At 50.9% G+C, this 27086-nt stretch overlaps 1 protein-coding gene across 1 annotated transcript; it reads left to right on the forward strand.

Moving 5' to 3' along the window:
* Positions 1-1109: 1109 nt before the first annotated feature.
* On the forward strand, positions 1110-27086 carry LOC142477024 (puromycin-sensitive aminopeptidase-like protein). Its single transcript, XM_075582094.1, has 2 exons — positions 1110-1356; positions 26955-27086. The coding sequence occupies exons 1-2, from the start codon at positions 1234-1236 to the stop codon at positions 27084-27086; spliced, it is 255 nt and encodes an 84-aa protein (XP_075438209.1). The 5' UTR covers positions 1110-1233.

Genomic DNA, 27086 nt, shown 5'->3' on the forward strand with positions numbered 1-27086 from the left:
AGGAGAGGGGTGAGATACTCTGCAGGGCTCTGACAGGAGAGGGGGTGAGATACTCTGCAGGGCACTGACAGGAGAGGGGTGAGATACTCTGCAGTAGCACTGACAGGAGAGGGGGTGAGATACTCTGCAGTAGCACTGACAGGAGAGGGGGTGAGATACTCTGCAGTGCACTGACAGGAGAGGGGGTGAGATACTCTGCGGGGCACTGACAGGAGAGGGGGTGAGATACTCTGCAGGGCACTGACAGGAGAGGAGGTGAGATACTCTGCAGGGCACTGACAGGAGAGGGGAGTGAGATACTCTGCAGGGCACTGACAGGAGAGGGGTGAGATACTCTGCAGTAGCACTGACAGGAGAGGGGGTGAGATACTCTGCAGGGCACTGACAGGAGAGGGGGTGAGATACTCTGCAGGATACTGACAGGAGAGTGTGTGAGATAGTCTGCATGATACTGACAGGAGAGGGGGTGAGATACTCTGCAGGATACTGAAAGGAGAGGGGGTGAGATACTCTGCAGGATACTGAAAGGAGAGTGTGTGAGATACTCTGCATGATACTGAAAGGAGAGTGTGTGAGATACTCTGCAGTAGCACTGACAGGCGAGGGGTGAGATACTCTGCAGGATACTGACAGGAGAGGGGGTGAGATACTCTGCATGATACTGAAAGGAGAGTGTGTGAGATACTCTGCAGTAGCACTGACAGGCGAGGGGTGAGATACTCTGCAGGATACTGACAGGAGAGGGGGTGAGATACTCTGCAGCCCCGCCCCTCAATGAAAATAAAAGGCGGGAACTGATCCCGGAGGGGTGCTGGGCGTGTCCGCATTGTGGGCGTGGCTAACCGCCTGCCCTCTGAGAGTGGGAGGGGTCAGGTTCCGAGTGACAGGGGCGCGTGCAGTGGGCGGGAGCTCCGGGTGACAGGGGCGCGTGCAGTGGGCGGGGGCTCCGGGTGACAGGCGCGCGGGGCGTGCCTCGTGCAGTGGGCGGGGCACGCTGCTGGTTGGCCGGGAGACGGTTGGCGCGGTGACGTGTAGAGGCGCGCGTGGCCCCGCCCCTCCCCAGTCAGTCGGTTTGGTCGGTGAGTGAGACGGTCGCTCCCCCCCTCCCGGTAACAGGCCTCCCCCCCTCCCGGTAACAGGCCTCCCCTCCCCCCGGTGACAGGCCTCCCCTCCCCCCCGGTGACAGGCCTCCCCTCCGGTGACAGGCCTCCCCACCTCCGTCCCCGCGGAACCATGCCGGACCGCAGGCCCTTTGAGCGGCTCCCCGCTGATGTGCGGCCCGTCAACTACGGGCTGTGCCTGAAGCCGGACCTCATAGACTTCACGTTCGAGGGGAAACTGGAGGCCGCGGTGCAGGTACCGGGACATGGGGGGCTGCGTATATATACCCCACACACCCTATATATACCCCACACACCCTATATATACACCTCACACCCTATATATACCCCACACACCCTATATATACCCCACACACCCTATATATACCCCACACACCCTATATATACCCCACACACCCTATATATACACCCCACACACCCTATATATACACCTCACACCCTATATATACCCCACACACCCTATATATACCCTCACACACCCTATATATACCCCACACACCCTATATATACCCCACACACCCTATATATACCCCACACACCCTATATATACACCTCACACCCTATATATACCCCACACACCCTATATATACCCCACACACCCTATATATACCCACACACCCCATATATACCCCACACACCCCATATATACCCCACACACCCCATATATACCCCACACACCCCATATATACCCCACACACCCCATATATACCCCACACACCCCATATATACCCCACACACCCGATATATACCCCACACACACCCGATATATACCCCACACACACCCTATATATACCCCACACACACCCTATATATACCCCACACACACCCTATATATACCCCACACACACCCTATATACACACACGGGTACCGGGACATGGGGGGCTGTGTATATATATACCCCACACACCCTATATATACCCCACACACCCTATATATACCCCACACACCCTATATACACACACGGGTACCGGGACATGGGGGGCTGTGTATATATACCCCACACACCCTATATATACCCCACACACCCTATATATACACCCGGGTACCGGGACATGGGGGGCTGTGTGTATATATACCCCACACACCCTGTATATACCCCACACACCCTGTATATACCCCCACACACCCTGTATATACCCCCACACACCCTGTATATACCCCCACACACCCTGTATATACCCCCACACACCCTGTATATACCCCCACACACCCTGTATATACCCCCACACACCCTGTATATACCCCCACACACCCTGTATATACCCCCACACACCCTGTATATACCCCCACACACCCTGTATATACCCCACACACCCTGTATATACCCCACACACCCTATATATACCCCACACACCCTATATATACCCCACACACCCTATATACACCCCACACACCCTATATACACCCCACACACCCTATATACACCCCACACACCGGTACCGGGACATGGGGGGCTGTGTATATATATACCCCACACACCCTATATATACCCCACACTCTATATATACCCCACACACCCTATATACACACACGGGTACCGGGACATGGGGGGCTGTGTATATATATACCCCACACACCCTATATACACCCCACACACCCTATATACACACACGGGTACCGGGACATGGGGGGCTGTGTGTATATATACCCCACACACCCTATATACACACACGGGTACCGGGACATGGGGGGCTGTGTGTATATATACCCCACACACCCTATATATACACCCCAAACACCCTATATATACACACACGGGTACCGGGACATGGGGGGCTGTGTGTATATATACCCCACACACCCTATATATACACACACGGGTACCGGGACATGGGGGGCTGTGTATATATACCCCACACACCCTATATATACACCCCACACACCCTATATATACACACACGGGTACCGGGACATGGGGGGCTGTGTGTATATATACCCCACACACCCTATATACACACACGGGTACCGGGACATGGGGGGCTGTGTGTATATATACCCCACACACCCTATATATACACACACGGGTACCGGGACATGGGGGGCTGTGTGTATATATATACCCCACACAACCCATATATACACACACGGGTACTGGGACATGGGCGGCTGAGTATATATACACCCCACACACCCTATATATACACACACGGGTACCGGGACATGGGGGGCTGTGTGTGTGTATATATATATATATATATATATATATATATATATATATATATATACCCCACACACCCTATATGTATACACACAGGTACCGGGACATGGGGGGCTGTGTACATATACCACGCACAGGTACCGGGGCAGGGGGGCTATATACTCACAGGTACTGGCTCAGAGGGGCCTATATACACCACGGAACTGGGTCAGGGGGGCCTATATACACCACGGTACTTTGACAGGGGGTCCTATATACACACAGGTACTGTGACAGGGGATCCTATATACTCAAATACTGGGACAGGGGGGACTATATACACATGCATGGGGCAGGAGTGGGGTCTATACACACACACGTGTGTGTGTATATACACAGAAAGAGGTATATGTATATGTTTATGTGTGTGTGTGTGTGTGTACAGAGACACAGACATAAACATACATAGGTGCTTTGTGTGGTTTTGGTGAGTTTATTGATCTCACTGATGTGTGTAGAAAGTGTGCATGTTTCTGTGTTTGTGAGCACGTGATTACATATATACCTCGGGGTCAGCACGTGATTACATATATACCTCGGGGTCAGCACGTGATTACATGTATAATTCCAGTAGCCATATTACTTGTGGCTCTCACATCGCAGGTGCCTGTATAGAGGTAACTGCAACGGTGACGATGGGGTTAATGGCACGATGCTCTGCACCTGTCACATGCAGGTCTAATGGAGCGGTTAATTGGCGTGAGATGGGTTAATGGTTTGATCATCTGCAGCACTGCACTGTAGGGTTATAAGAGCGATGGTCTGCAGCACTGTAGGGTTAATAGAGCGATGGTCTGCAGCACTGCTCTGTAGGGTTAATAGAGCAATGGTCTGCAGCAGTGCACTGTAGGGGTAAGAGAGCGCGTGTGTGTGTTACAGAATAGTGTGTGTGTTACAGAATAGTGTGTGTGTTACAGAATAGTGTGTGTGTTACAGAATAGTGTGTGTGTTACAGAATAGTGTGTGTGTTACAGAATAGTGTGTGTGTTACAGAATAGTGTGTGTGTTACAGAATAGTGTGTGTGTTACAGAATAGTGTGTGTGTTACAGAATAGTGTGTGTGTTACAGAATAGTGTGTGTGTTACAGAATAGTGTGTGTGTTACAGAATAGTGTGTGTGTTACAGAATAGTGTGTGTGTTACAGAATAGTGTGTGTGTTACAGAATAGTGTGTGTGTTACAGAATAGTGTGTGTGTGATACAGAATAGTGTGTGTGTGATACAGAATAGTGTGTGTGTGATACAGAATAGTGTGTGTGTGATACAGAATAGTGTGTGTGTGATACAGAATAGTGTGTGTGTGATACAGAATAGTGTGTGTGTGATACAGAATAGTGTGTGTGTGATACAGAATAGTGTGTGTGTGATACAGAATAGTGTGTGTGTGATACAGAATAGTGTGTGTGTGATACAGAATAGTGTGTGTGTGATACAGAATAGTGTGTGTGTGATACAGAATAGTGTGTGTGTGATACAGAATAGTGTGTGTGTGATACAGAATAGTGTGTGTGTGATACAGAATAGTGTGTGTGTGATACAGAATAGTGTGTGTGTGATACAGAATAGTGTGTGTGTGATACAGAATAGTGTGTGTGTGATACAGAATAGTGTGTGTGTGATACAGAATAGTGTGTGTGTGATACAGAATAGTGTGTGTGTGATACAGAATAGTGTGTGTGTGTGTTACAGAATAGTGTGTGTGTGTGTTACAGAATAGTGTGTGTGTGTGTTACAGAATAGTGTGTGTGTGTGTTACAGAATAGTGTGTGTGTGTGTTACAGAATAGTGTGTGTGTGTGTTACAGAATAGTGTGTGTGTGTGTTACAGAATAGTGTGTGTGTGTGTTACAGAATAGTGTGTGTGTGTGTTACAGAATAGTGTGTGTGTGTGTTACAGAATAGTGTGTGTGTGTGTTACAGAATAGTGTGTGTGTGTGTTACAGAATAGTGTGTGTGTGTGTTACAGAATAGTGTGTGTGTGTGTTACAGAATAGTGTGTGTGTGTGTGTGATACAGAATAGTGTGTGTGTGTGTGATACAGAATAGTGTGTGTGTGTGATACAGAATAGTGTGTGTGTGTGTGTGATACAGAATAGTGTGTGTGTGTGTGATACAGAATAGTGTGTGTGTGTGATACAGAATAGTGTGTGTGTGTGTGTGTGTGTTACAGAATAGTGTGTGTGTGTGTGTGATACAGAATTGTGTGTGTGTGTGTGTGTGATACAGAATAGTGTGTGTGATACAGAATAGTGTGTGTGATACAGAATAGTGTGTGTGATACAGAATAGTGTGTGTGATACAGAATAGTGTGTGTGATACAGAATAGTGTGTGTGATACAGAATAGTGTGTGTGATACAGAATAGTGTGTGTGATACAGAATAGTGTGTGTGATACAGAATAGTGTGTGTGATACAGAATAGTGTGTGTGTGTGTGATACGTGTGTGTGTGTGTGTGTGTGTGTGTGTGTGTGTGTGTGTGATACAGAATAGTGTGTGTGTGTGTGTGTGTGTGTGTGATACAGAATAGTATGTGTGTGTGTGATACAGAATAGTGTGTGTGTGTGTGATACAGAATAGTGTGTGTGTGTGTGATACAGAATAGTGTGTGTGTGTGTGTGTGTGATACAGAATAGTGTGTGTGTGTGTGATACAGAATAGTGTGTGTGTGTGTGTGTGTGATACAGAATAGTGTGTGTGTGTGTGATACAGAATAGTGTGTGTGATACAGAATAGTGTGTGTGTGATACAGAATAGTGTGTGTGTGTGTGATACAGAATAGTGTGTGTGTGTGTGTGTGTGTGTGTGTGTGTGATACAGAATAGTGTGTGTGATACAGAATAGTGTGTGTGATACAGAATAGTGTGTGTGATACAGAATAGTGTGTGTGATACAGAATAGTGTGTGTGATACAGAATAGTGTGTGTGATACAGAATAGTGTGTGTGATACAGAATAGTGTGTGTGATACAGAATAGTGTGTGTGATACAGAATAGTGTGTGTGTGTGTGTGATACAGAATAGTGTGTGTGTGTGTGTGTGTGTGTGTGATACAGAATAGTGTGTGTGTGTGTGTGATACAGAATAGTGTGTGTGTGTGTGTGTGTGTGTGTGATACAGAATAGTGTGTGTGTGTGTGTGATACAGAATAGTGTGTGTGTGTGTGTGATACAGAATAGTGTGTGTGTGTGTGTGATACAGAATAGTGTGTGTGATACAGAATAGTGTGTGTGATACAGAATAGTGTGTGTGTGTGTGATACAGAATAGTGTGTGTGTGTGTGTGTGTGTGTGTGTGTGTGTGTGTGATAGAGAATAGTGTGTGTGTGTGTGATACAGAATAGTGTGTGTGTGATACAGAATAGTGTGTGTGTGTGTGATACAGAATAGTGTGTGTGTGTGTGATACAGAATAGTGTGTGTGTGTGATACAGAATAGTGTGTGTGTGTGATACAGAATAGTGTGTGTGTGTGATACAGAATAGTGTATGTGTGTGATACAGAATAGTGTGTGTGTGTGATACAGAATAGTGTGTGTGTGTGATACAGAATAGTGTGTGTGTGTGATACAGAATAGTGTGTGTGTGTGATACAGAATAGTGTGTGTGTGATACAGAATAGTGTGTGTGTGTGTGTGTGTGTGATACAGAATAGTGTGTGTGTGTGTGTGTGTGTGTGTGTGTGTGTGTGTGTGTGATACAGAATAGTGTGTGTGTGTGTGTGTGTGTGATACAGAATAGTGTGTGTGTGTGTGTGTGTGTGTGATACAGAATAGTGTGTGTGTGTGTGTGTGTGTTACAGAATAGTGTGTGTGTGTGTGTGTGTTACAGAATAGTGTGTGTGTGTTACAGAATAGTGTGTGTGTGTGTGTTACAGAATAGTGTGTGTGTGTTACAGAATAGTGTGTGTGTGTTACAGAATAGTGTGTGTGTGTTACAGAATAGTGTGTGTGTGTTACAGAATAGTGTGTGTGTGTGTGTGTTACAGAATAGTGTGTGTGTGTGTTACAGAATAGTGTGTGTGTGTGTGTTACAGAATAGTGTGTGTGTGTTACAGAATAGTGTGTGTGTGTTACAGAATAGTGTGTGTGTGTTACAGAATAGTGTGTGTGTGTGTGTGTTACAGAATAGTGTGTGTGTGTGTGTGTTACAGAATAGTGTGTGTGTGTGTGTGACAGAATAGTGTGTGTGTGTGTGTGTGTGTGACAGAATAGTGTGTGTGTGTGTGTGTTACAGAATAGTGTGTGTGTGTGTGTGTTACAGAATAGTGTGTGTGTGTGTGTGTTACAGAATAGTGTGTGTGTGTGTGTGTACAGAATAGTGTGTGTGTGTGTGTGTTACAGAATAGTGTGTGTGTGTGTGTGTGTTACAGAATAGTGTGTGTGTGTGTGTGTGTGTGTGTGTTACAGAATAGTGTGTGTGTGTGTGTGTTACAGAATAGTGTGTGTGTGTGTGTGTTACAGAATAGTGTGTGTGTGTGTGTGTGTTACAGAATAGTGTGTGTGTGTGTGTGTGTGTTACAGAATAGTGTGTGTGTGTGTGTGTTACAGAATAGTGTGTGTGTGTGTGTGTTACAGAATAGTGTGTGTGTGTGTGTGTGTGTGTGTGTTACAGAATAGTGTGTGTGTGTGTGTGTTACAGAATAGTGTGTGTGTGTGTGTGACAGAATAGTGTGTGTGTGTGTGTGTGTGTTACAGAATAGTGTGTGTGTGTGTGTGTTACAGAATAGTGTGTGTGTGTGTGTGTTACAGAATAGTGTGTGTGTGTGTGTGTTACAGAATAGTGTGTGTGTGTGTGTGTTACAGAATAGTGTGTGTGTGTGTTACAGAATAGTGTGTGTGTGTGTGTGTTACAGAATAGTGTGTGTGTGTGTGTGTGTGTGTTACAGAATAGTGTGTGTGTGTGTGTTACAGAATAGTGTGTGTGTGTGTGTGTTACAGAATAGTGTGTGTGTGGTGTGTTACAGAATAGTGTGTGTGTGTGTGTTACAGAATAGTGTGTGTGTGTGTTACAGAATAGTGTGTGTGTGTGTGTTACAGAATAGTGTGTGTGTGTGTGTGTGTGTGTGTGTGTTACAGAATAGTGTGTGTGTGTGTGTGATACAGAATAGCTGTGTGTGTGTGTGTGATACAGAATAGTGTGTGTTGTGTGTGTGATACAGAATAGTGTGTGTGTGTGTGTGTGATACAGAATAGTGTGTGTGTGGGTGTGTGTGTGTGATACAGAATAGTGTGTGTGTGTGTGTGTGTGATACAGAATAGTTGTGTGTGTGTGTGTGAGTGATACAGAATAGTGTGTGTGATACAGAATAGTGTGTGTGTGGGTGTGTATGTGTGATACAGAATAGGGTGTGTATGTGTGATACAGAATAGTGTGTGTGTGGGTGTTGTGTGTGTGATACAGAATAGTGTGTGTGTGTGTGTGTGATACAGAATAGTGTGTGTTGTGTGTGTGTGTGATACAGAATAGTGTGTGTGTGTGTGTGTGTGTGTGTGTGTGTGTGTGTGTGTGTGTGTGTGTGTGTGATACAGAATAGTGTGTGTGTGTGTGTGTGTGTGTGTGTGTGTGTGTGATACAGAATAGTGTGTGTTACAGAATAGGATGTCACATTATTGCTGGCTTATTGTTCCTTACACTCCTGCTAATTGTCCTGCTAATTGTCTGGGAAGGAAAGGTGAGCGTATGCGACAGCATTCTGCAAGTAGCAGAGGCCCAGACTTAGAGCGATGATCTGCAGTCACGAGGAGGGCTAATGGAGCGATGTTCTGCCTCTGTGTATTTAGGTACATGTCGCCATGACCTGGTTAGCTCATGGGATCGCTGTGTACGTCTCACTCACAATAAGGCGCTGGCTGACAGGCTGGATTTATCTCAGCCCTGCCTCCCCCTGGGAATGTTATCCTGGAGTCCCTGCTGTATCTGTGACTGAGGGTATACACTGCACTGTGCGTATAATAACCCTGTCATAGGAACGTTATCCAGTCTGCTGTATCTGTGACTGAGGGTATACACTGCACTGTGCGTATAATAACCCTGTCATAGGAACGTTATCCAGTCTGCTGTATCTGTGACTGAGGGTATACACTGCACTGTGCGTATAATAACCCTGTCATAGGAACGTTATCCAGTCTGCTGTATCTGTGACTGAGGGTATGCACTGCACTGTGCGTATAATAACCCTGTCATAGGAACGTTATCCAGTCTGCTGTATCTGTGACTGAGGGTATACACTGCACTGTGCGTATAATAACCCTGTCATAGGAACGTTATCCAGTCTGCTGGGTTATAATATATGGGAGAGATCAGCGCGCCGCCCCCCCCCCCCCCCCTGTGGCAGCGCGCCGCCCCCCCCCCTGTGGCAGCGCGCCGCCCCCCCCCCCTGTGGCAGCGCGCCGCCCCCCCCTGTGGCAGCGCGCCGCCCCACCCCTGTGGCAGCGCGCCGCCCCCCCCCCCCTGTGGCAGCGCGCCGCCCCCCCCCCCCTGTGGCAACGCGCCAGCATACATACATGCATGCATGCATACATACATACAGCCAGCATACATACATACATCATACATACAGACATACATGCATACATACAGCCAGCATACATACAGCCAGCATACATACAGCAATACAGCACACATATATGCATACAGCCAGCATACATACATACAGCCAGCATACATACAGCACACATATATGCATACAGCCAGCATACATACATACAGCCAGCATACATACATACATCATACATACATACAGCCAGCATACATACATACATCATACATACATACAGCCAGCATACATACAGCCAGCATACATACAGCCAGCATACATACAGCCAGCATACATACAGCCAGCATACATACAGCCAGCATACATACAGCCAGCATACATACAGCCAGCATACATACAGCCAGCATACATACAGCCAGCATACATACAGCCAGCATACATACAGCCAGCATACATACAGCCAGCATACATACAGCCAGCATACATACAGCCAGCATACATACAGCCAGCATACATACAGCCAGCCATCATACAGCCAGCCATCATACATTCATACAGCCATCATACATTCATACATACATACATCATACATACATACATCATACATACATACATCATACATACATACAGCCATCATACATACATACATCATACATACATACAGCCAGCATACATACATACATCATACATACATACAGCCAGCATACATACAGCCAGCATACATACAGCCATACATACAGCCATACAGCCGCTTGGGATGGCTGGCATTCTGCCTCCCTATAGAATGGAGTAAAGTGCAGGTTGCACAGGTACTATAAACACTTCCGTCCCCTGTATCTTGATCCTCTCTTCCTGCGCTCCTCCTCTCCTGGCGCAAGCTGTTTGCGTAAAGGAAAAATACCCAGTGTAATCAGAAGCTGATAAGCCGAAACGGGCCCCCTCGGCCTGCACCCCGGGGATACACTGCTTACATACGCTTGTATCAGGGCAACGTGTGTGTGTGTGTGTGTGTGTGTGTTACAAGGCACGCACACATGTATAAACAGTGTAGGTGCTCCTGCAGCGAGCACTTATTTTCCTAATCCTACCCACATCTGTAAAGTGCAGCACCCGCGGCTGACACAAGCGGCCCGGCAGGTTCTTGGGGTTGGTGGCAGTCGCTGGGTGTGATGTATGCTTTATGTTGGCTCCTGGCCCAGCACAGCTGCTTCTGTCTTGGTTTGCTCAGCCTGGCAGGTGCCTTTTTATTCAGTGTATGTTTAACATCGTGAAATAATAACCTCTTCCCTGAAGCCTTGAAGACCCCTGCAGCTCTCGGAGGTGTAACCTCTGGAGATCTGCGTTAGTACAGTATTGTGTGCGGTCAGGGGCCGTGTCCCAGTTTTGGGTTGGTGTCTCGGAGGTGTAACCTCAGGAGATCTGCGTTAGTATTGTGCATTGTGAGCGTGGGGTCAGGGGTCTGGTCGTGTCCCAGTTTTGGGTCGGTGTCTCGGAGGTGTAACCTCAGGAGATCTGCGTTAGTATTGTATGTTGTAAGCGTGGGGTCAGGGGTCGGGGCCGTGTCCCAGTTTTGGGTTAGTGTGTCTGGGAGGTGTAACCTCAGGAGATCTGCGTTAGTATTGTGCATTGTAAGCGTGGGGTCAGGGGTCGGGGCCGTGTCCCAGTTTTGGGTTGGTGTCTCGGAGGTGTAACCTCAGGAGATCTGCGTTAGTATTGTGCATTGTAAGCGTGGGGTCAGGGGTCGGGCCGTGTCCCAGTTTTGGGTTGGTGTCTCGGAGGTGTAACCTCAGGAGATCTGCGTTAGTATTGTGCATTGTAAGCGTGGGGTCAGGGGTCGGGGCCGTGTCCCAGTTTTGGGTTGGTGTCTCTCGGAGGTGTAACCTCGGGATCTGCGTTAGTATTGTGCATTGTAAGCGTGGGGTCAGGGGTTGGGGCTGTGTCCCAGTTTTGGGTTGGTGTCTCGGAGGTGTAACCTTAGGAGATCTGCGTTAGTATTGTGCGTTGTAAACGTGGGGTCAGGGGTCGGGGCCGTGTCCCAGTTTTGGGTTGGTGTCTCGGAGGTGTAACCTCAGGAGATCTGCGTTAGTATTGTGTGTTGTAAACGTGGGGTCAGGGGTCGGGCCGTGTCCCAGTTTTGGGTTGGTGTCTCGGAGGTGTAACCTCAGGAGATCTGCGTTAGTATTGTATGTTGTAAACGTGGGGTCAGGGGTCGGGGCCGTGTCCCAGTTTTGGGTTGGTGTCTCGGAGGTGTAACCTCAGGAGATCTGCGTTAGTATTGTGTGTTGTAAACGTGGGGTCAGGGGTCGGGCCGTGTCCCAGTTTTGGGTTGGTGTCTCGGAGGTGTAACCTCAGGAGATCTGCGTTAGTATTGTATGTTGTAAACGTGGGGTCAGGGGTCGGGGCTGTGTCCCAGTTTTGGGTCAGTGTCACTCGGAGGTGTAACCTCAGGAGATCTGCGTTGGTATTGTGTTGTAAACGTGGGGTTGGTGGCTCCCGGAGGTGTAATCCCTAATTTCTTACACACCCATTGTGACACAGATGCAGCAGCTGTGTGCCACTGAGCGCTAGAGGAGGAGCAAAGGGTTCCTGGTATCCTTATAGGGCACTACTTCACCACTTTAATTATCGTGTATCGGTGACTGTCTTGTGTAAGCATACAACTTATATTATGGGTGTATGCACAGTGGGGAGAAACTCTACATATTTACTTCTATATACACACACATGTACGTGTTACCAGTTATGTGATGGGAAGCATTGTATGTTATCGCTGTAAATAGCCGATATACCATCACTTGATAAATCAGCCCATGTGTACGGAGACGCACAGGCGGCTGCCATTTTGTACAACCACAGACTAGCAGAAGGTACTTGTGTAACAGGCTGCAGGGCTGTCTCTGCCGTGTATCCCCCCCTGCCCCCCGCCCCGTGCTGCATTGTCTATAGCACCGACTGCAGATAAGGCCCTCTTGTCTCGCCGTGTCTGCCTCTTCACCTGAGCGGCTTCTCGCCCGCTCTGTGATAACGGGAACACATTGTCTCAGATTTACCATCTCCCCCAGACGTTACACACGCGCTTATATCATCTCCAGGAGTCCATGATAACCTTTCCTTGTATGTCTGGGAGTTAGAACACGAATCCCCTGTGCTGGCCGCAGACACCCATCCAGAGCCGGTCACCGGTACCCAGCCCGGTGAGAGTGGTTAGTCGGCCCTCCCTCTCTCCTGAAGCTGTGACATTCAGCACGCGGGAGGTGACGGCGTCTCGCACCTCAGACTGTGTGCTAGTAACAGCTACGTGTCTGCGAGAGACACAGACTGGGATAAGGAGGCGAGGAGTGCCCCCCCCTGTATAACCGCGTCAGGAGTGCCCCCCCTGTATAACCGCGTCAGGAGTGCCCCCCCTGTATAACCGCGTCAGGAGTGCCCCCCCTGTATAACCGCGTCAATCTGGTAAGCCCCCGTTGATGCACCGCTCCGGCACACCGAGCGGTGTCCCCCCTGCTTCTCACCGGGATATGTGCGTGGGACGTTGAGGTAATACTGCTTTTGAGTCTCACAAGCTTACTTTGGGGGGGCAGATTGCAGGACCTGAAGCTCCCGAATCTTTTTACTGGGAGCCCCTGCTTAAGGCCATGTGTCCCACCTAGGCATGCAGGCTCGCTCCCATATACACAGCCATGTGAAGGTATGCAGCCTTGTGTGTGGGGTGAGGCGAGGCCCGGGGGCTGGGTGGGGTGCTCAGGAAATGTTGGTATGTGGCACTTTATTGCACTTCTGGTTCAATGTTTCAGGGGACAAGAACATGTCACAAGCACTGACAAGGCCCTGTGGCCTAGGGGCGGGGGTCCCTGTGGGCTAGGGGCGGTGGTCCCTGTGGGCTAGGGGCGGGGGCCCCTGTGGGCTAGGGGCGGGGGCCCCTGTGGGCTAGGGGCGGGGGCCCCTGTGGGCTAGGGGCGGGGGCCCCTGTGGGCTAGGGGCGGGGGCCCCTGTGGGCTAGGGGCGGGGAGTACAGCTGCAGAAACCTTTGCACTTTATCTAACCCTTGCCCTATAAGTCCCTGTCAGCGCAGCACGTGCTGGGGGAGCAGGCCACGTGCTGGGGGAGCAGGCCACGTACAGGGTGAGCAGGCCACGTACAGGAAGTGTTGCACATAATGGGGGAGACCCAGCGTGCAATGTCACTTTATCCTGGGAACATCCTCTGCTCACGCTCGGTTCATCTCTATAAAGCATCGTCCTTTTCTTTCCCCACATCCATCTCTTCGTTTCCAATGACTGGACAATACTCCGATACTCCGATACTCCGATACTCCGATACTCCGATACTCCGATACTCCGATACTCCGATACTCCGATACTCCGATACTCCGATACTCCCTGTTTTTTTGGGGGGGGGTGAGGGCGCTCCCTGGTTTGGGGTGGGTGAGGGCGCTCCCTGTTTTTGGGGGGGGGGGGTGAGGGCGCTCCCTGTTTTTTGGGGGGGGGGTGAGGGCGCTCCCTGGGTTGGGGGGGGGGGGGTTGGGGCGCTCCCTGTTTGGGGGGGGTGGGGGTGCTCCCTGTTTGGGAGGGGTGAGGGCGCTCCCTGTTTGGGGGGGGTGAGGGCGCTCCCTGTTTGGGGGGGGTGAGGGCGCTCCCTGTTTGGGGGGGGTGAGGGCGCTCCCTGTTTGGAGGGGGTGAGGGCGCTCCCTGTTTGGGGGGGGTGAGGGCGCTCCCTGTTTGGGGGGGGTGAGGGCGCTCCCTGTTTGGGGGGGGGTGAGGGCGCTCCCTGTTTGGGGGGGGGGTGAGGGCGCTCCCTGTTTGGGGGGGGGTGAGGGCGCTCCCTGTTTGGGGGGGGGTGAGGGCGCTCCCTGTTTGGGGGGGGGTGAGGGCGCTCCCTGTTTGGGGGGGGTGAGGGCGCTCCCTGTTTGGGGGGGGTGAGGGCGCTCCCTGTTTGGGGGGGGTGAGGGCGCTCCCTGTTTGGGGGGGGTGAGGGCGCTCCCTGTTTGGGGGGGGTGAGGGCGCTCCCTGTTTGGGGGGGGTGAGGGCGCTCCCTGTTTGGGGGGGGGTGAGGGCGCTCCCTGTTTGGGGTGGGGGGGTGGGGGCGCTCCCTGTTTGGGGGGGGGGTGGGGGCGCTCCCTGTTTGGGGGGGGGGGGTGGGGGCGCTCCCTGTTTGGGGGGGGGGGTGGGGGCGCTCCCTGTTTGGGGGGGGGGTGGGGGCGCTCCCTGTTTGGGGGGGGGGGTGGGGGCGCTCCCTGTTTGGGGGGGGGGGGCGCTCCCTGTTTGGGGGGGGGGGTGGGGGCGCTCCCTGTTTGGGGGGGTGGGGGCGCTCCCTGTTTGGGGGGGTGGGGGCGCTCCCTGTTTGGGGGGGGTGGGGGCGCTCCCTGTTTGGGGGGGGTTGGGGGCGCTCCCTAGTTGCGGACTCTCCTTTGGATCAGTTGTAGTGACACTTCCCACATGTTCATGCATTTTCCATACTGATTTTTGAACGTAGAGGAGTTTCCCAAGCTGGCCCAATTCCCTTCATTTTGCTCTCTAACTGCTGACAGTGCGAGGGTTAACGGATTTCCGTCCCTGCGCGATCAATACCGGAGCTGCTGCGGCTGCTGCTGTTATTATCATGCGGTTGATGAGTCTCTTGGCAGCTCCTATCACCGGGCTCCCCTCCAGCCACCATGCCAATACCACGGAATAAACCCCACCCTACAGCACCGCAGGCTCGTGTTAGAGGGCGGCCGGTGAGCTATACATGCCATAGGTAACTGAATCCGGCTATAGGAGGATATAGGTGTTTTATTCATGTCAGCCAGATATCCTGCCAGTCCTCGCTTTCGGTACCATGGGCCAGAAGGGACTATAAATGTAATACTGTACATTGTACATTGTACATTGTAAATGTAATACTCCATGTATACTGTAGAGAGGAGTTGTTTAATAATACTGGTTATAGAATAATGTGTATCGGAGAGGGAAGCGGCCGTACTTCCTGATCTCGCATGTCCTGACTAAGGCACAGTATTGCTAGAATGGGATAATGTGTGTCGGAGAGGGAAGCGGCCGTACTTCCTGATCTCGCATGTCCTGACTAAGGCACAGTATTGCTAGAATGGGATAATGTGTGTCGGAGAGGGAAGCGGCCGTACTTCCTGATCTCGCATGTCCTGACTAAGGCACAGTATTGCTAGAATGGGATAATGTGTGTCGGAGAGGGAAGCGGCCGTACTTCCTGATCTCGCATGTCCTGACTAAGACACAGTATTGCTAGAATGGGATAATGTGTGTCGGAGAGGGAAGCGGCCGTACTTCCTGATCTCGCATGTCCTGACTAAGGCACAGTATTGCTAGAATGGGATAATGTGTATCGGAGAGGGAAGCGGCCGTACTTCCTGATCTCGCATGTCCTGACTAAGGCACAGTATTGCTAGAATGGGATAATGTGTGTCGGAGAGGGAAGCGGCCGTACTTCCTGATCTCGCATGTCCTGACTAAGGCACAGTATTGCTAGAATGGGATAATGTGTGTCGGAGAGGGAAGCGGCCGTACTTCCTGATCTCGCATGTCCTGACTAAGGCACAGTATTGCTAGAATGGGATAATGTGTGTCGGAGAGGGAAGCGGCCGTACTTCCTGATCTCGCATGTCCTGACTAAGACACAGTATTGCTAGAATGGGATAATGTGTGTCGGAGAGGGAAGCGGCCGTACTTCCTGATCTCGCATGTCCTGACTAAGGCACAGTATTGCTAGAATGGGATAACGTGTGTCGGAGAGGGAAGCGGCCGTACTTCCTGATCTCGCATGTCCTGACTAAGGCACAGTATTGCTATGATGGGATAATGTGTGTCGGAGAGGGAAGCGGCCGTACTTCCTGATCTCGCATGTCCTGACTAAGACACAGTATTGCTAGAATGGGATAATGTGTGTCGGAGAGGGAAGCGGCCGTACTTCCTGATCTCGCATGTCCTGACTAAGGCACAGTATTGCTAGAATGGGATAATGTGTGTCGGAGAGGGAAGCGGCCGTACTTCCTGATCTCGCATGTCCTGACTAAGGCACAGTATTGCTAGAATGGGATAATGTGTGTCGGAGAGGGAAGCGGCCGTACTTCCTGATCTCGCATGTCCTGACTAAGGCACAGTATTGCTAGAATGGGATAACGTGTGTCGGAGAGGGAAGCGGCCGTACTTCCTGATCTCGCATGTCCTGACTAAGACACAGTATTGCTAGAATGGGATAATGTGTGTCGGAGAGGGAAGCGGCCGTACTTCCTGATCTCGCATGTCCTGACTAAGGCACAGTATTGCTAGAATGGGATAATGTGTGTCGGAGAGGGAAGCGGCCGTACTTCCTGATCTCGCATGTCCTGACTAAGGCACAGTATTGCTAGAATGGGATAACGTGTGTCGGAGAGGGAAGCGGCCGTACTTCCTGATCTCGCATGTCCTGACTAAGACACAGTATTGCTAGAATGGGATAATGTGTGTCGGAGAGGGAAGCGGCCGTACTTCCTGATCTCGCATGTCCTGACTAAGGCACAGTATTGCTAGAATGGGATAATGTGTGTCGGAGAGGGAAGCGGCCGTACTTCCTGATCTCGCATGTCCTGACTAAGACACAGTATTGCTAGAATGGGATAATGTGTGTCGGAGAGGGAAGCGGCCGTACTTCCTGATCTCGCATGTCCTGACTAAGGCACAGTATTGCTAGAATGGGATAATGTGTGTCGGAGAGGGAAGCGGCCGTACTTCCTGATCTCGCATGTCCTGACTAAGGCACAGTATTGCTAGAATGGGATAACGTGTGTCGGAGAGGGAAGCGGCCGTACTTCCTGATCTCGCATGTCCTGACTAAGACACAGTATTGCTAGAATGGGATAATGTGTGTCGGAGAGGGAAGCGGCCGTACTTCCTGATCTCGCATGTCCTGACTAAGGCACAGTATTGCTAGAATGGGATAATGTGTGTCGGAGAGGGAAGCGGCCGTACTTCCTGATCTCGCATGTCCTGACTAAGGCACAGTATTGCTAGAATGGGATAACGTGTGTCGGAGAGGGAAGCGGCCGTACTTCCTGATCTCGCATGTCCTGACTAAGACACAGTATTGCTAGAATGGGATAATGTGTGTCGGAGAGGGAAGCGGCCGTACTTCCTGATCTCGCATGTCCTGACTAAGGCACAGTATTGCTAGAATGGGATAATGTGTGTCGGAGAGGGAAGCGGCCGTACTTCCTGATCTCGCATGTCCTGACAGACACAGTATTGCTAGAATGGGATAATGTGTGTCGGAGAGGGAAGCGGCCGTACTTCCTGATCTCGCATGTCCTGACTAAGGCACAGTATTGCTAGAATGGGATAATGTGTGTCGGAGAGGGAAGCGGCCGTACTTCCTGATCTCGCATGTCCTGACTAAGGCACAGTGTTGCTAGAATGGGATAATGTGTGTCGGAGAGGGAAGCGGCCGTACTTCCTGATCTCGCATGTCCTGACTAAGGCACAGTATTGCTAGAATGGGATAATGTGTGTCGGAGAGGGAAGCGGCCGTACTTCCTGATCTCGCATGTCCTGACAGACACAGTATTGCTAGAATGGGATAATGTGTGTCGGAGAGGGAAGCGGCCGTACTTCCTGATCTCGCATGTCCTGACTAAGGCACAGTATTGCTAGAATGGGATAATGTGTGTCGGAGAGGGAAGCGGCCGTACTTCCTGATCTCGCATGTCCTGACTAAGGCACAGTATTGCTAGAATGGGATAATGTGTGTCGGAGAGGGAAGCGGCCGTACTTCCTGATCTCGCATGTCCTGACTAAGGCACAGTATTGCTAGAATGGGATAACGTGTGTCGGAGAGGGAAGCGGCCGTACTTCCTGATCTCGCATGTCCTGACTAAGACACAGTATTGCTAGAATGGGATAATGTGTGTCGGAGAGGGAAGCGGCCGTACTTCCTGATCTCGCATGTCCTGACTAAGGCACAGTATTGCTAGAATGGGATAATGTGTGTCGGAGAGGGAAGCGGCCGTACTTCCTGATCTCGCATGTCCTGACAGACACAGTATTGCTAGAATGGGATAATGTGTGTCGGAGAGGGAAGCGGCCGTACTTCCTGATCTCGCATGTCCTGACTAAGGCACGGTATTGCTAGAATGGGATAATGTGTATCGGAGAGGGAAGCGGCCGTACTTCCTGATCTCGCATGCCCTGACTAAGGCACAGTATTGCTAGAATGGGATAATGTGTGTCGGAGAGGGAAGCGGCCGTACTTCCTGATCTCGCATGTCCTGACTAAGGCACAGTATTGCTAGAATGGGATAATGTGTGTCGGAGAGGGAAGCGGCCGTACTTCCTGATCTCGCATGTCCTGACTAAGGCACAGTATTGCTAGAATGGGATAATGTGTGTCGGAGAGGGAAGCGGCCGTACTTCCTGATCTCGCATGTCCTGACAGACACAGTATTGCTAGAATGGGATAATGTGTGTCGGAGAGGGAAGCGGCCGTACTTCCTGATCTCGCATGTCCTGACTAAGGCACAGTATTGCTAGAATGGGATAATGTGTGTCGGAGAGGGAAGCGGCCGTACTTCCTGATCTCGCATGCCCTGACTAAGGCACAGTATTGCTAGAATGGGATAATGTGTGTCGGAGAGGGAAGCGGCCGTACTTCCTGATCTCGCATGTCCTGATTAAGGCACAGTATTGCTAGAATGGGATAATGTGTGTCGGAGAGGGAAGCGGCCGTACTTCCTGATCTCGCATGTCCTGACAGACACAGTATTGCTAGAATGGGATAATGTGTGTCGGAGAGGGAAGCGGCCGTACTTCCTGATCTCGCATGTCCTGAATAAGGCACAGTATTGCTAGAATGGGATAATGTGTATCGGAGAGGGAAGCGGCCGTACTTCCTGATCTCGCATGTCCTGACTAAGACACAGTATTGCTAGAATGGGATAATGTGTGTCGGAGAGGGAAGCGGCCGTACTTCCTGATCTCGCATGTCCTGACTAAGGCACAGTATTGCTAGAATGGGATAATGTGTGTCGGAGAGGGAAGCGGCCGTACTTCCTGATCTCGCATGTCCTGACTAAGGCACAGTATTGCTAGAATGGGATAATGTGTGTCGGAGAGGGAAGCGGCCGTACTTCCTGATCTCGCATGTCCTGACTAAGGCACAGTATTGCTAGAAAGGGATAATGTGTGTCGGAGAGGGAAGCGGCCGTACTTCCTGATCTCGCATGTCCTGACTAAGGCACAGTATTGCTAGAATGGGATAATGTGTATCGGAGAGGGAAGCGGCCGTACTTCCTGATCTCGCATGTCCTGACTAAGACACAGTATTGCTAGAATGGGATAATGTGTGTCGGAGAGGGAAGCGGCCGTACTTCCTGATCTCGCATGTCCTGACTAAGGCACAGTATTGCTAGAATGGGATAATGTGTGTCGGAGAGGGAAGCGGCCGTACTTCCTGATCTCGCATGTCCTGACTAAGGCACAGTATTGCTAGAATGGGATAATGTGTGTCGGAGAGGGAAGCGGCCGTACTTCCTGATCTCGCATGTCCTGACTAAGGCACAGTATTGCTAGAATGGGATAATGTGTGTCGGAGAGGGAAGCGGCCGTACTTCCTGATCTCGCATGTCCTGACTAAGACACAGTATTGCTAGAATGGGATAATGTGTGTCGGAGAGGGAAGCGGCCGTACTTCCTGATCTCGCATGTCCTGACTAAGGCACAGTATTGCTAGAATGGGATAATGTGTGTCGGAGAGGGAAGCGGCCGTACTTCCTGATCTCGCATGTCCTGACTAAGGCACAGTATTGCTAGAATGGGATAATGTGTGTCGGAGAGGGAAGCGGCCGTACTTCCTGATCTCGCATGTCCTGACTAAGGCACAGTATTGCTAGAATGGGATAATGTGTGTCGGAGAGGGAAGCGGCCGTACTTCCTGATCTCGCATGTCCTGACTAAGGCACAGTATTGCTAGAATGGGATAATGTGTGTCGGAGAGGGAAGCGGCCGTACTTCCTGATCTCGCATGTCCTGACTAAGGCACAGTATTGCTAGAATGGGATAATGTGTGTCGGAGAGGGAAGCGGCCGTACTTCCTGATCTCGCATGTCCTGACTAAGGCACAGTATTGCTAGAATGGGATAATGTGTGTCGGAGAGGGAAGCGGCCGTACTTCCTGATCTCGCATGTCCTGACAGACACAGTATTGCTAGAATGGGATAATGTGTGTCGGAGAGGGAAGCGGCCGTACTTCCTGATCTCGCATGTCCTGACTAAGGCACAGTATTGCTAGAATGGGATAATGTGTGTCGGAGAGGGAAGCGGCCGTACTTCCTGATCTCGCATGTCCTGACTAAGGCACAGTATTGCTAGAATGGGATAATGTGTGTCGGAGAGGGAAGCGGCCGTACTTCCTGATCTCGCATGTCCTGACAAGACACAGTATTGCTAGAATGGGATAATGTGTGTCGGAGAGGGAAGCGGCCGTACTTCCTGATCTCGCATGTCCTGACTAAGGCACAGTATTGCTAGAATGGGATAATGTGTGTCGGAGAGGGAAGCGGCCGTACTTCCTGATCTCGCATGTCCTGACAGACACAGTATTGCTAGAATGGGATAATGTGTGTCGGAGAGGGAAGCGGCCGTACTTCCTGATCTCGCATGTCCTGACTAAGGCACAGTATTGCTAGAATGGGATAATGTGTGTCGGAGAGGGAAGCGGCCGTACTTCCTGATCTCGCATGTCCTGACAGACACAGTATTGCTAGAATGGGATAATGTGTGTCGGAGAGGGAAGCGGCCGTACTTCCTGATCTCGCATGTACTGACTAAGACACGGTATTGCTAGAATGGGATAATGTGTGTCGGAGAGGGAAGCGGCCGTACTTCCTGATCTCGCATGTACTGACTAAGACACGGTATTGCTAGAATGGGATAATGTGTGTCGGAGAGGGAAGCGGCCGTACTTCCTGATCTCGCATGTCCTGACTAAGGCACAGTATTGCTAGAATGGGATAATGTGTGTCGGAGAGGGAAGCTGCCGTACTTCCTGATCTCGCATGTCCTGACTAAGACACAGTATTGCTAGAATGGGATAATGTGTGTCGGAGAGGGAAGCGGCCGTACTTCCTGATCTCGCATGTCCTGACTAAGGCACAGTATTGCTAGAATGGGATAATGTGTGTCGGAGAGGGAAGCGGCCGTACTTCCTGATCTCGCATGTCCTGACTAAGGCACAGTATTGCTAGAATGGGATAATGTGTGTCGGAGAGGGAAGCGGCCGTACTTCCTGATCTCGCATGTCCTGACTAAGACACAGTATTGCTAGAATGGGATAACGTGTGTCGGAGAGGGAAGCGGCCGTACTTCCTGATCTCGCATGTCCTGACTAAGGCACAGTATTGCTAGAATGGGATAATGTGTGTCGGAGAGGGAAGCGGCCGTACTTCCTGATCTCGCATGTCCTGACTAAGGCACAGTATTGCTAGAATGGGATAATGTGTGTCGGAGAGGGAAGCGGCCGTACTTCCTGATCTCGCATGTCCTGACTAAGGCACAGTATTGCTAGAATGGGATAATGTGTGTCGGAGAGGGAAGCGGCCGTACTTCCTGATCTCGCATGTCCTGACAGACACAGTATTGCTAGAATGGGATAATGTGTGTCGGAGAGGGAAGCGGCCGTACTTCCTGATCTCGCATGTCCTGACTAAGGCACAGTATTGCTAGAATGGGATAATGTGTGTCGGAGAGGGAAGCGGCCGTACTTCCTGATCTCGCATGTCCTGACTAAGGCACAGTATTGCTAGAATGGGATAATGTGTGTCGGAGAGGGAAGCGGCCGTACTTCCTGATCTGGCATGTCCTGACTAAGGCACAGTATTGCTAGAATGGGATAATGTGTGTCGGAGAGGGAAGCGGCCGTACTTCCTGATCTCGCATGTCCTGACTAAGGCACAGTATTGCTAGAATGGGATAACGTGTGTCGGAGAGGGAAGCGGCCGTACTTCCTGATCTCGCATGTCCTGACTAAGGCACAGTATTGCTAGAATGGGATAATGTGTGTCGGAGAGGGAAGCGGCCGTACTTCCTGATCTCGCATGTCCTGACTAAGGCACAGTATTGCTAGAATGGGATAATGTGTGTCGGAGAGGGAAGCGGCCGTACTTCCTGATCTCGCATGTCCTGACTAAGGCACAGTATTGCTAGAATGGGATAATGTGTGTCGGAGAGGGAAGCGGCCGTACTTCCTGATCTCGCATGTCCTGACTAAGGCACAGTATTGCTAGAATGGGATAACGTGTGTCGGAGAGGGAAGCGGCCGTACTTCCTGATCTCGCATGTCCTGACTAAGGCACAGTATTGCTAGAATGGGATAATGTGTGTCGGAGAGGGAAGCGGCCGTACTTCCTGATCTCGCATGTCCTGACTAAGGCACAGTATTGCTAGAATGGGATAATGTGTGTCGGAGAGGGAAGCGGCCGTACTTCCTGATCTCGCATGTCCTGACTAAGGCACAGTATTGCTAGAATGGGATAATGTGTGTCGGAGAGGGAAGCGGCCGTACTTCCTGATCTCGCATGTCCTGACTAAGGCACAGTATTGCTAGAATGGGATAACGTGTGTCGGAGAGGGAAGCGGCCGTACTTCCTGATCTCGCATGTCCTGACTAAGGCACAGTATTGCTAGAATGGGATAATGTGTGTCGGAGAGGGAAGCGGCCGTACTTCCTGATCTCGCATGTCCTGACAGACACAGTATTGCTAGAATGGGATAATGTGTGTCGGAGAGGGAAGCGGCCGTACTTCCTGATCTCGCATGTCCTGACTAAGGCACAGTATTGCTAGAATGGGATAACGTGTGTCGGAGAGGGAAGCGGCCGTACTTCCTGATCTCGCATGTCCTGACTAAGGCACAGTATTGCTAGAATGGGATAATGTGTGTCGGAGAGGGAAGCGGCCGTACTTCCTGATCTCGCATGTCCTGACAGACACAGTATTGCTAGAATGGGATAATGTGTGTCGGAGAGGGAAGCGGCCGTACTTCCTGATCTCGCATGTCCTGACTAAGGCACAGTATTGCTAGAATGGGATAATGTGTGTCGGAGAGGGAAGCGGCCGTACTTCCTGATCTCGCATGTCCTGACTAAGGCACAGTGTTGCTAGAATGGGATAATGTGTGTCGGAGAGGGAAGCGGCCGTACTTCCTGATCTCGCATGTCCTGACTAAGGCACAGTATTGCTAGAATGGGATAATGTGTGTCGGAGAGGGAAGCGGCCGTACTTCCTGATCTCGCATGTCCTGACTAAGGCACAGTATTGCTAGAATGGGATAATGTGTGTCGGAGAGGGAAGCGGCCGTACTTCCTGATCTCGCATGTCCTGACAGACACAGTATTGCTAGAATGGGATAATGTGTGTCGGAGAGGGAAGCGGCCGTACTTCCTGATCTCGCATGTCCTGACTAAGACACAGTATTGCTAGAATGGGATAATGTGTGTCGGAGAGGGAAGCGGCCGTACTTCCTGATCTCGCATGTCCTGACTAAGGCACAGTATTGCTAGAATGGGATAATGTGTGTCGGAGAGGGAAGCGGCCGTACTTCCTGATCTCGCATGTCCTGACTAAGACACAGTATTGCTAGAATGGGATAATGTGTGTCGGAGAGGGAAGCGGCCGTACTTCCTGATCTCGCATGTCCTGACTAAGGCACAGTATTGCTAGAATGGGATAATGTGTGTCGGAGAGGGAAGCGGCCGTACTTCCTGATCTCGCATGTCCTGATTAAGGCACAGTATTGCTAGAATGGGATAATGTGTGTCGGAGAGGGAAGCGGCCGTACTTCCTGATCTCGCATGTCCTGACTAAGACACAGTATTGCTAGAATGGGATAATGTGTGTCGGAGAGGGAAGCGGCCGTACTTCCTGATCTCGCATGTCCTGACTAAGGCACAGTATTGCTAGAATGGGATAATGTGTGTCGGAGAGGGAAGCGGCCGTACTTCCTGATCTCGCATGTCCTGACAGACACAGTATTGCTAGAATGGGATAATGTGTGTCGGAGAGGGAAGCGGCCGTACTTCCTGATCTCGCATGTCCTGACTAAGGCACAGTATTGCTAGAATGGGATAATGTGTGTCGGAGAGGGAAGCGGCCGTACTTCCTGATCTCGCATGTCCTGACTAAGGCACAGTATTGCTAGAATGGGATAATGTGTGTCGGAGAGGGAAGCGGCCGTACTTCCTGATCTCGCATGTCCTGACAGACACAGTATTGTTAGAATGGGATAATGTGTGTCGGAGAGGGAAGCGGCCGTACTTCCTGATCTCGCATGTCCTGACAGACACAGTATTGCTAGAATGGGATAATGTGTGTCGGAGAGGGAAGCGGCCGTACTTCCTGATCTCGCATGTCCTGAATAAGGCACAGTATTGCTAGAATGGGATAATGTGTGTCGGAGAGGGAAGCGGCCGTACTTCCTGATCTCGCATGTCCTGACTAAGGCACAGTATTGCTAGAATGGGATAATGTGTGTCGGAGAGGGAAGCGGCCGTACTTCCTGATCTCGCATGTCCTGACTAAGGCACAGTATTGCTAGAATGGGATAATGTGTGTCGGAGAGGGAAGCGGCCGTACTTCCTGATCTCGCATGTCCTGACTAAGACACAGTATTGCTAGAATGGGATAATGTGTGTCGGAGAGGGAAGCGGCCGTACTTCCTGATCTCGCATGTCCTGAATAAGGCACAGTATTGCTAGAATGGGATAATGTGTGTCGGAGAGGGAAGCGGCCGTACTTCCTGATCTCGCATGTCCTGACTAAGGCACAGTATTGCTAGAATGGGATAATGTGTGTCGGAGAGGGAAGCGGCCGTACTTCCTGATCTCGCATGTCCTGACTAAGGCACAGTATTGCTAGAATGGGATAATGTGTGTCGGAGAGGGAAGCGGCCGTACTTCCTGATCTCGCATGTCCTGACTAAGGCACAGTATTGCTAGAATGGGATAATGTGTGTCGGAGAGGGAAGCGGCCGTACTTCCTGATCTCGCATGTACTGACTAAGGCACAGTATTGCTAGAATGGGATAATGTGTGTCGGAGAGGGAAGCGGCCGTACTTCCTGATCTCGCATGTCCTGACTAAGGCACAGTATTGCTAGAATGGGATAATGTGTGTCGGAGAGGGAAGCGGCCGTACTTCCTGATCTCGCATGTCCTGACTAAGGCACAGTATTGCTAGAATGGGATAATGTGTGTCGGAGAGGGAAGCGGCCGTACTTCCTGATCTCGCATGTCCTGACTAAGGCACAGTATTGCTAGAATGGGATAATGTGTGTCGGAGAGGGAAGCGGCCGTACTTCCTGATCTCGCATGTCCTGACTAAGGCACAGTATTGCTAGAATGGGATAATGTGTGTCGGAGAGGGAAGCGGCCGTACTTCCTGATCTCGCATGTCCTGACTAAGGCACAGTATTGCTAGAATGGGATAATGTGTGTCGGAGAGGGAAGCGGCCGTACTTCCTGATCTCGCATGTCCTGACTAAGGCACAGTATTGCTAGAATGGGATCCAGTTTGTCACAGTTGTTGCAATGACAAACATGCCATTAATAAGGAAGCCACTGAAGGATACCATTCTCCCTGGGTGCAGGCTGGGTGGCGGGGACCTGGGGGATGTTGTGGGTTGCGGCTCTGGGTTCGGGATGGGTGCGGCCCTCAGTTGCGGAGTAAGGGTGCGGCCCTTTGTTGGGGGTGGAGGGAGGCCCTGGGTTGGAGGTGGGGGGTTGCGCCCTGAGTTGGGGGCAAGGGACGGGCGGGATAAGGTTGTGCACCTGGCTTTGGGTGAGGGGAGGCTTGGGGGTGGGTGCAACCTTGGGTAGGGCAGGGCGGAGGGTATGACCCTGGGTTTGGGTGGGGAAACTTTCAAGCTATAGCTTGAGGATGGTCCTGTATAAGGGTTTGGGGGAGGGTGCGGTGGGACAGGGGGAAGGTGCAGCCCTAGCTGTTCCGGGTGGGGGTTGGGCACGGCCCTGGGTTGGGTGGGGGTTCGGCGTAACCCTGTGTGACGCGGTTGGGCGTTGAGTGGCTGAGTGCGAGGGTTTGTTTTCACCCCTTCTCACTTGTATTCCTGTTGACATCTTGCTGTCTCTGACCTGCGCTTTATCTTCCCCAGGTGACCAATGCGACCAATCAGATTGTGATGAACTGTGCGGACATTGACATCATCACTGCGTCCTACGTGCCGGAAGGAGGCGAGGGTAAGGCGCCGGGGAATGCGGGGTCTCCTGGGCGGGGAGTTGTGTGA

The sequence above is a fragment of the Ascaphus truei genome, unplaced genomic scaffold, assembly GCF_040206685.1.
Source record: "Ascaphus truei isolate aAscTru1 unplaced genomic scaffold, aAscTru1.hap1 HAP1_SCAFFOLD_1877, whole genome shotgun sequence".
Taxonomy (NCBI): domain Eukaryota; kingdom Metazoa; phylum Chordata; class Amphibia; order Anura; family Ascaphidae; genus Ascaphus; species Ascaphus truei.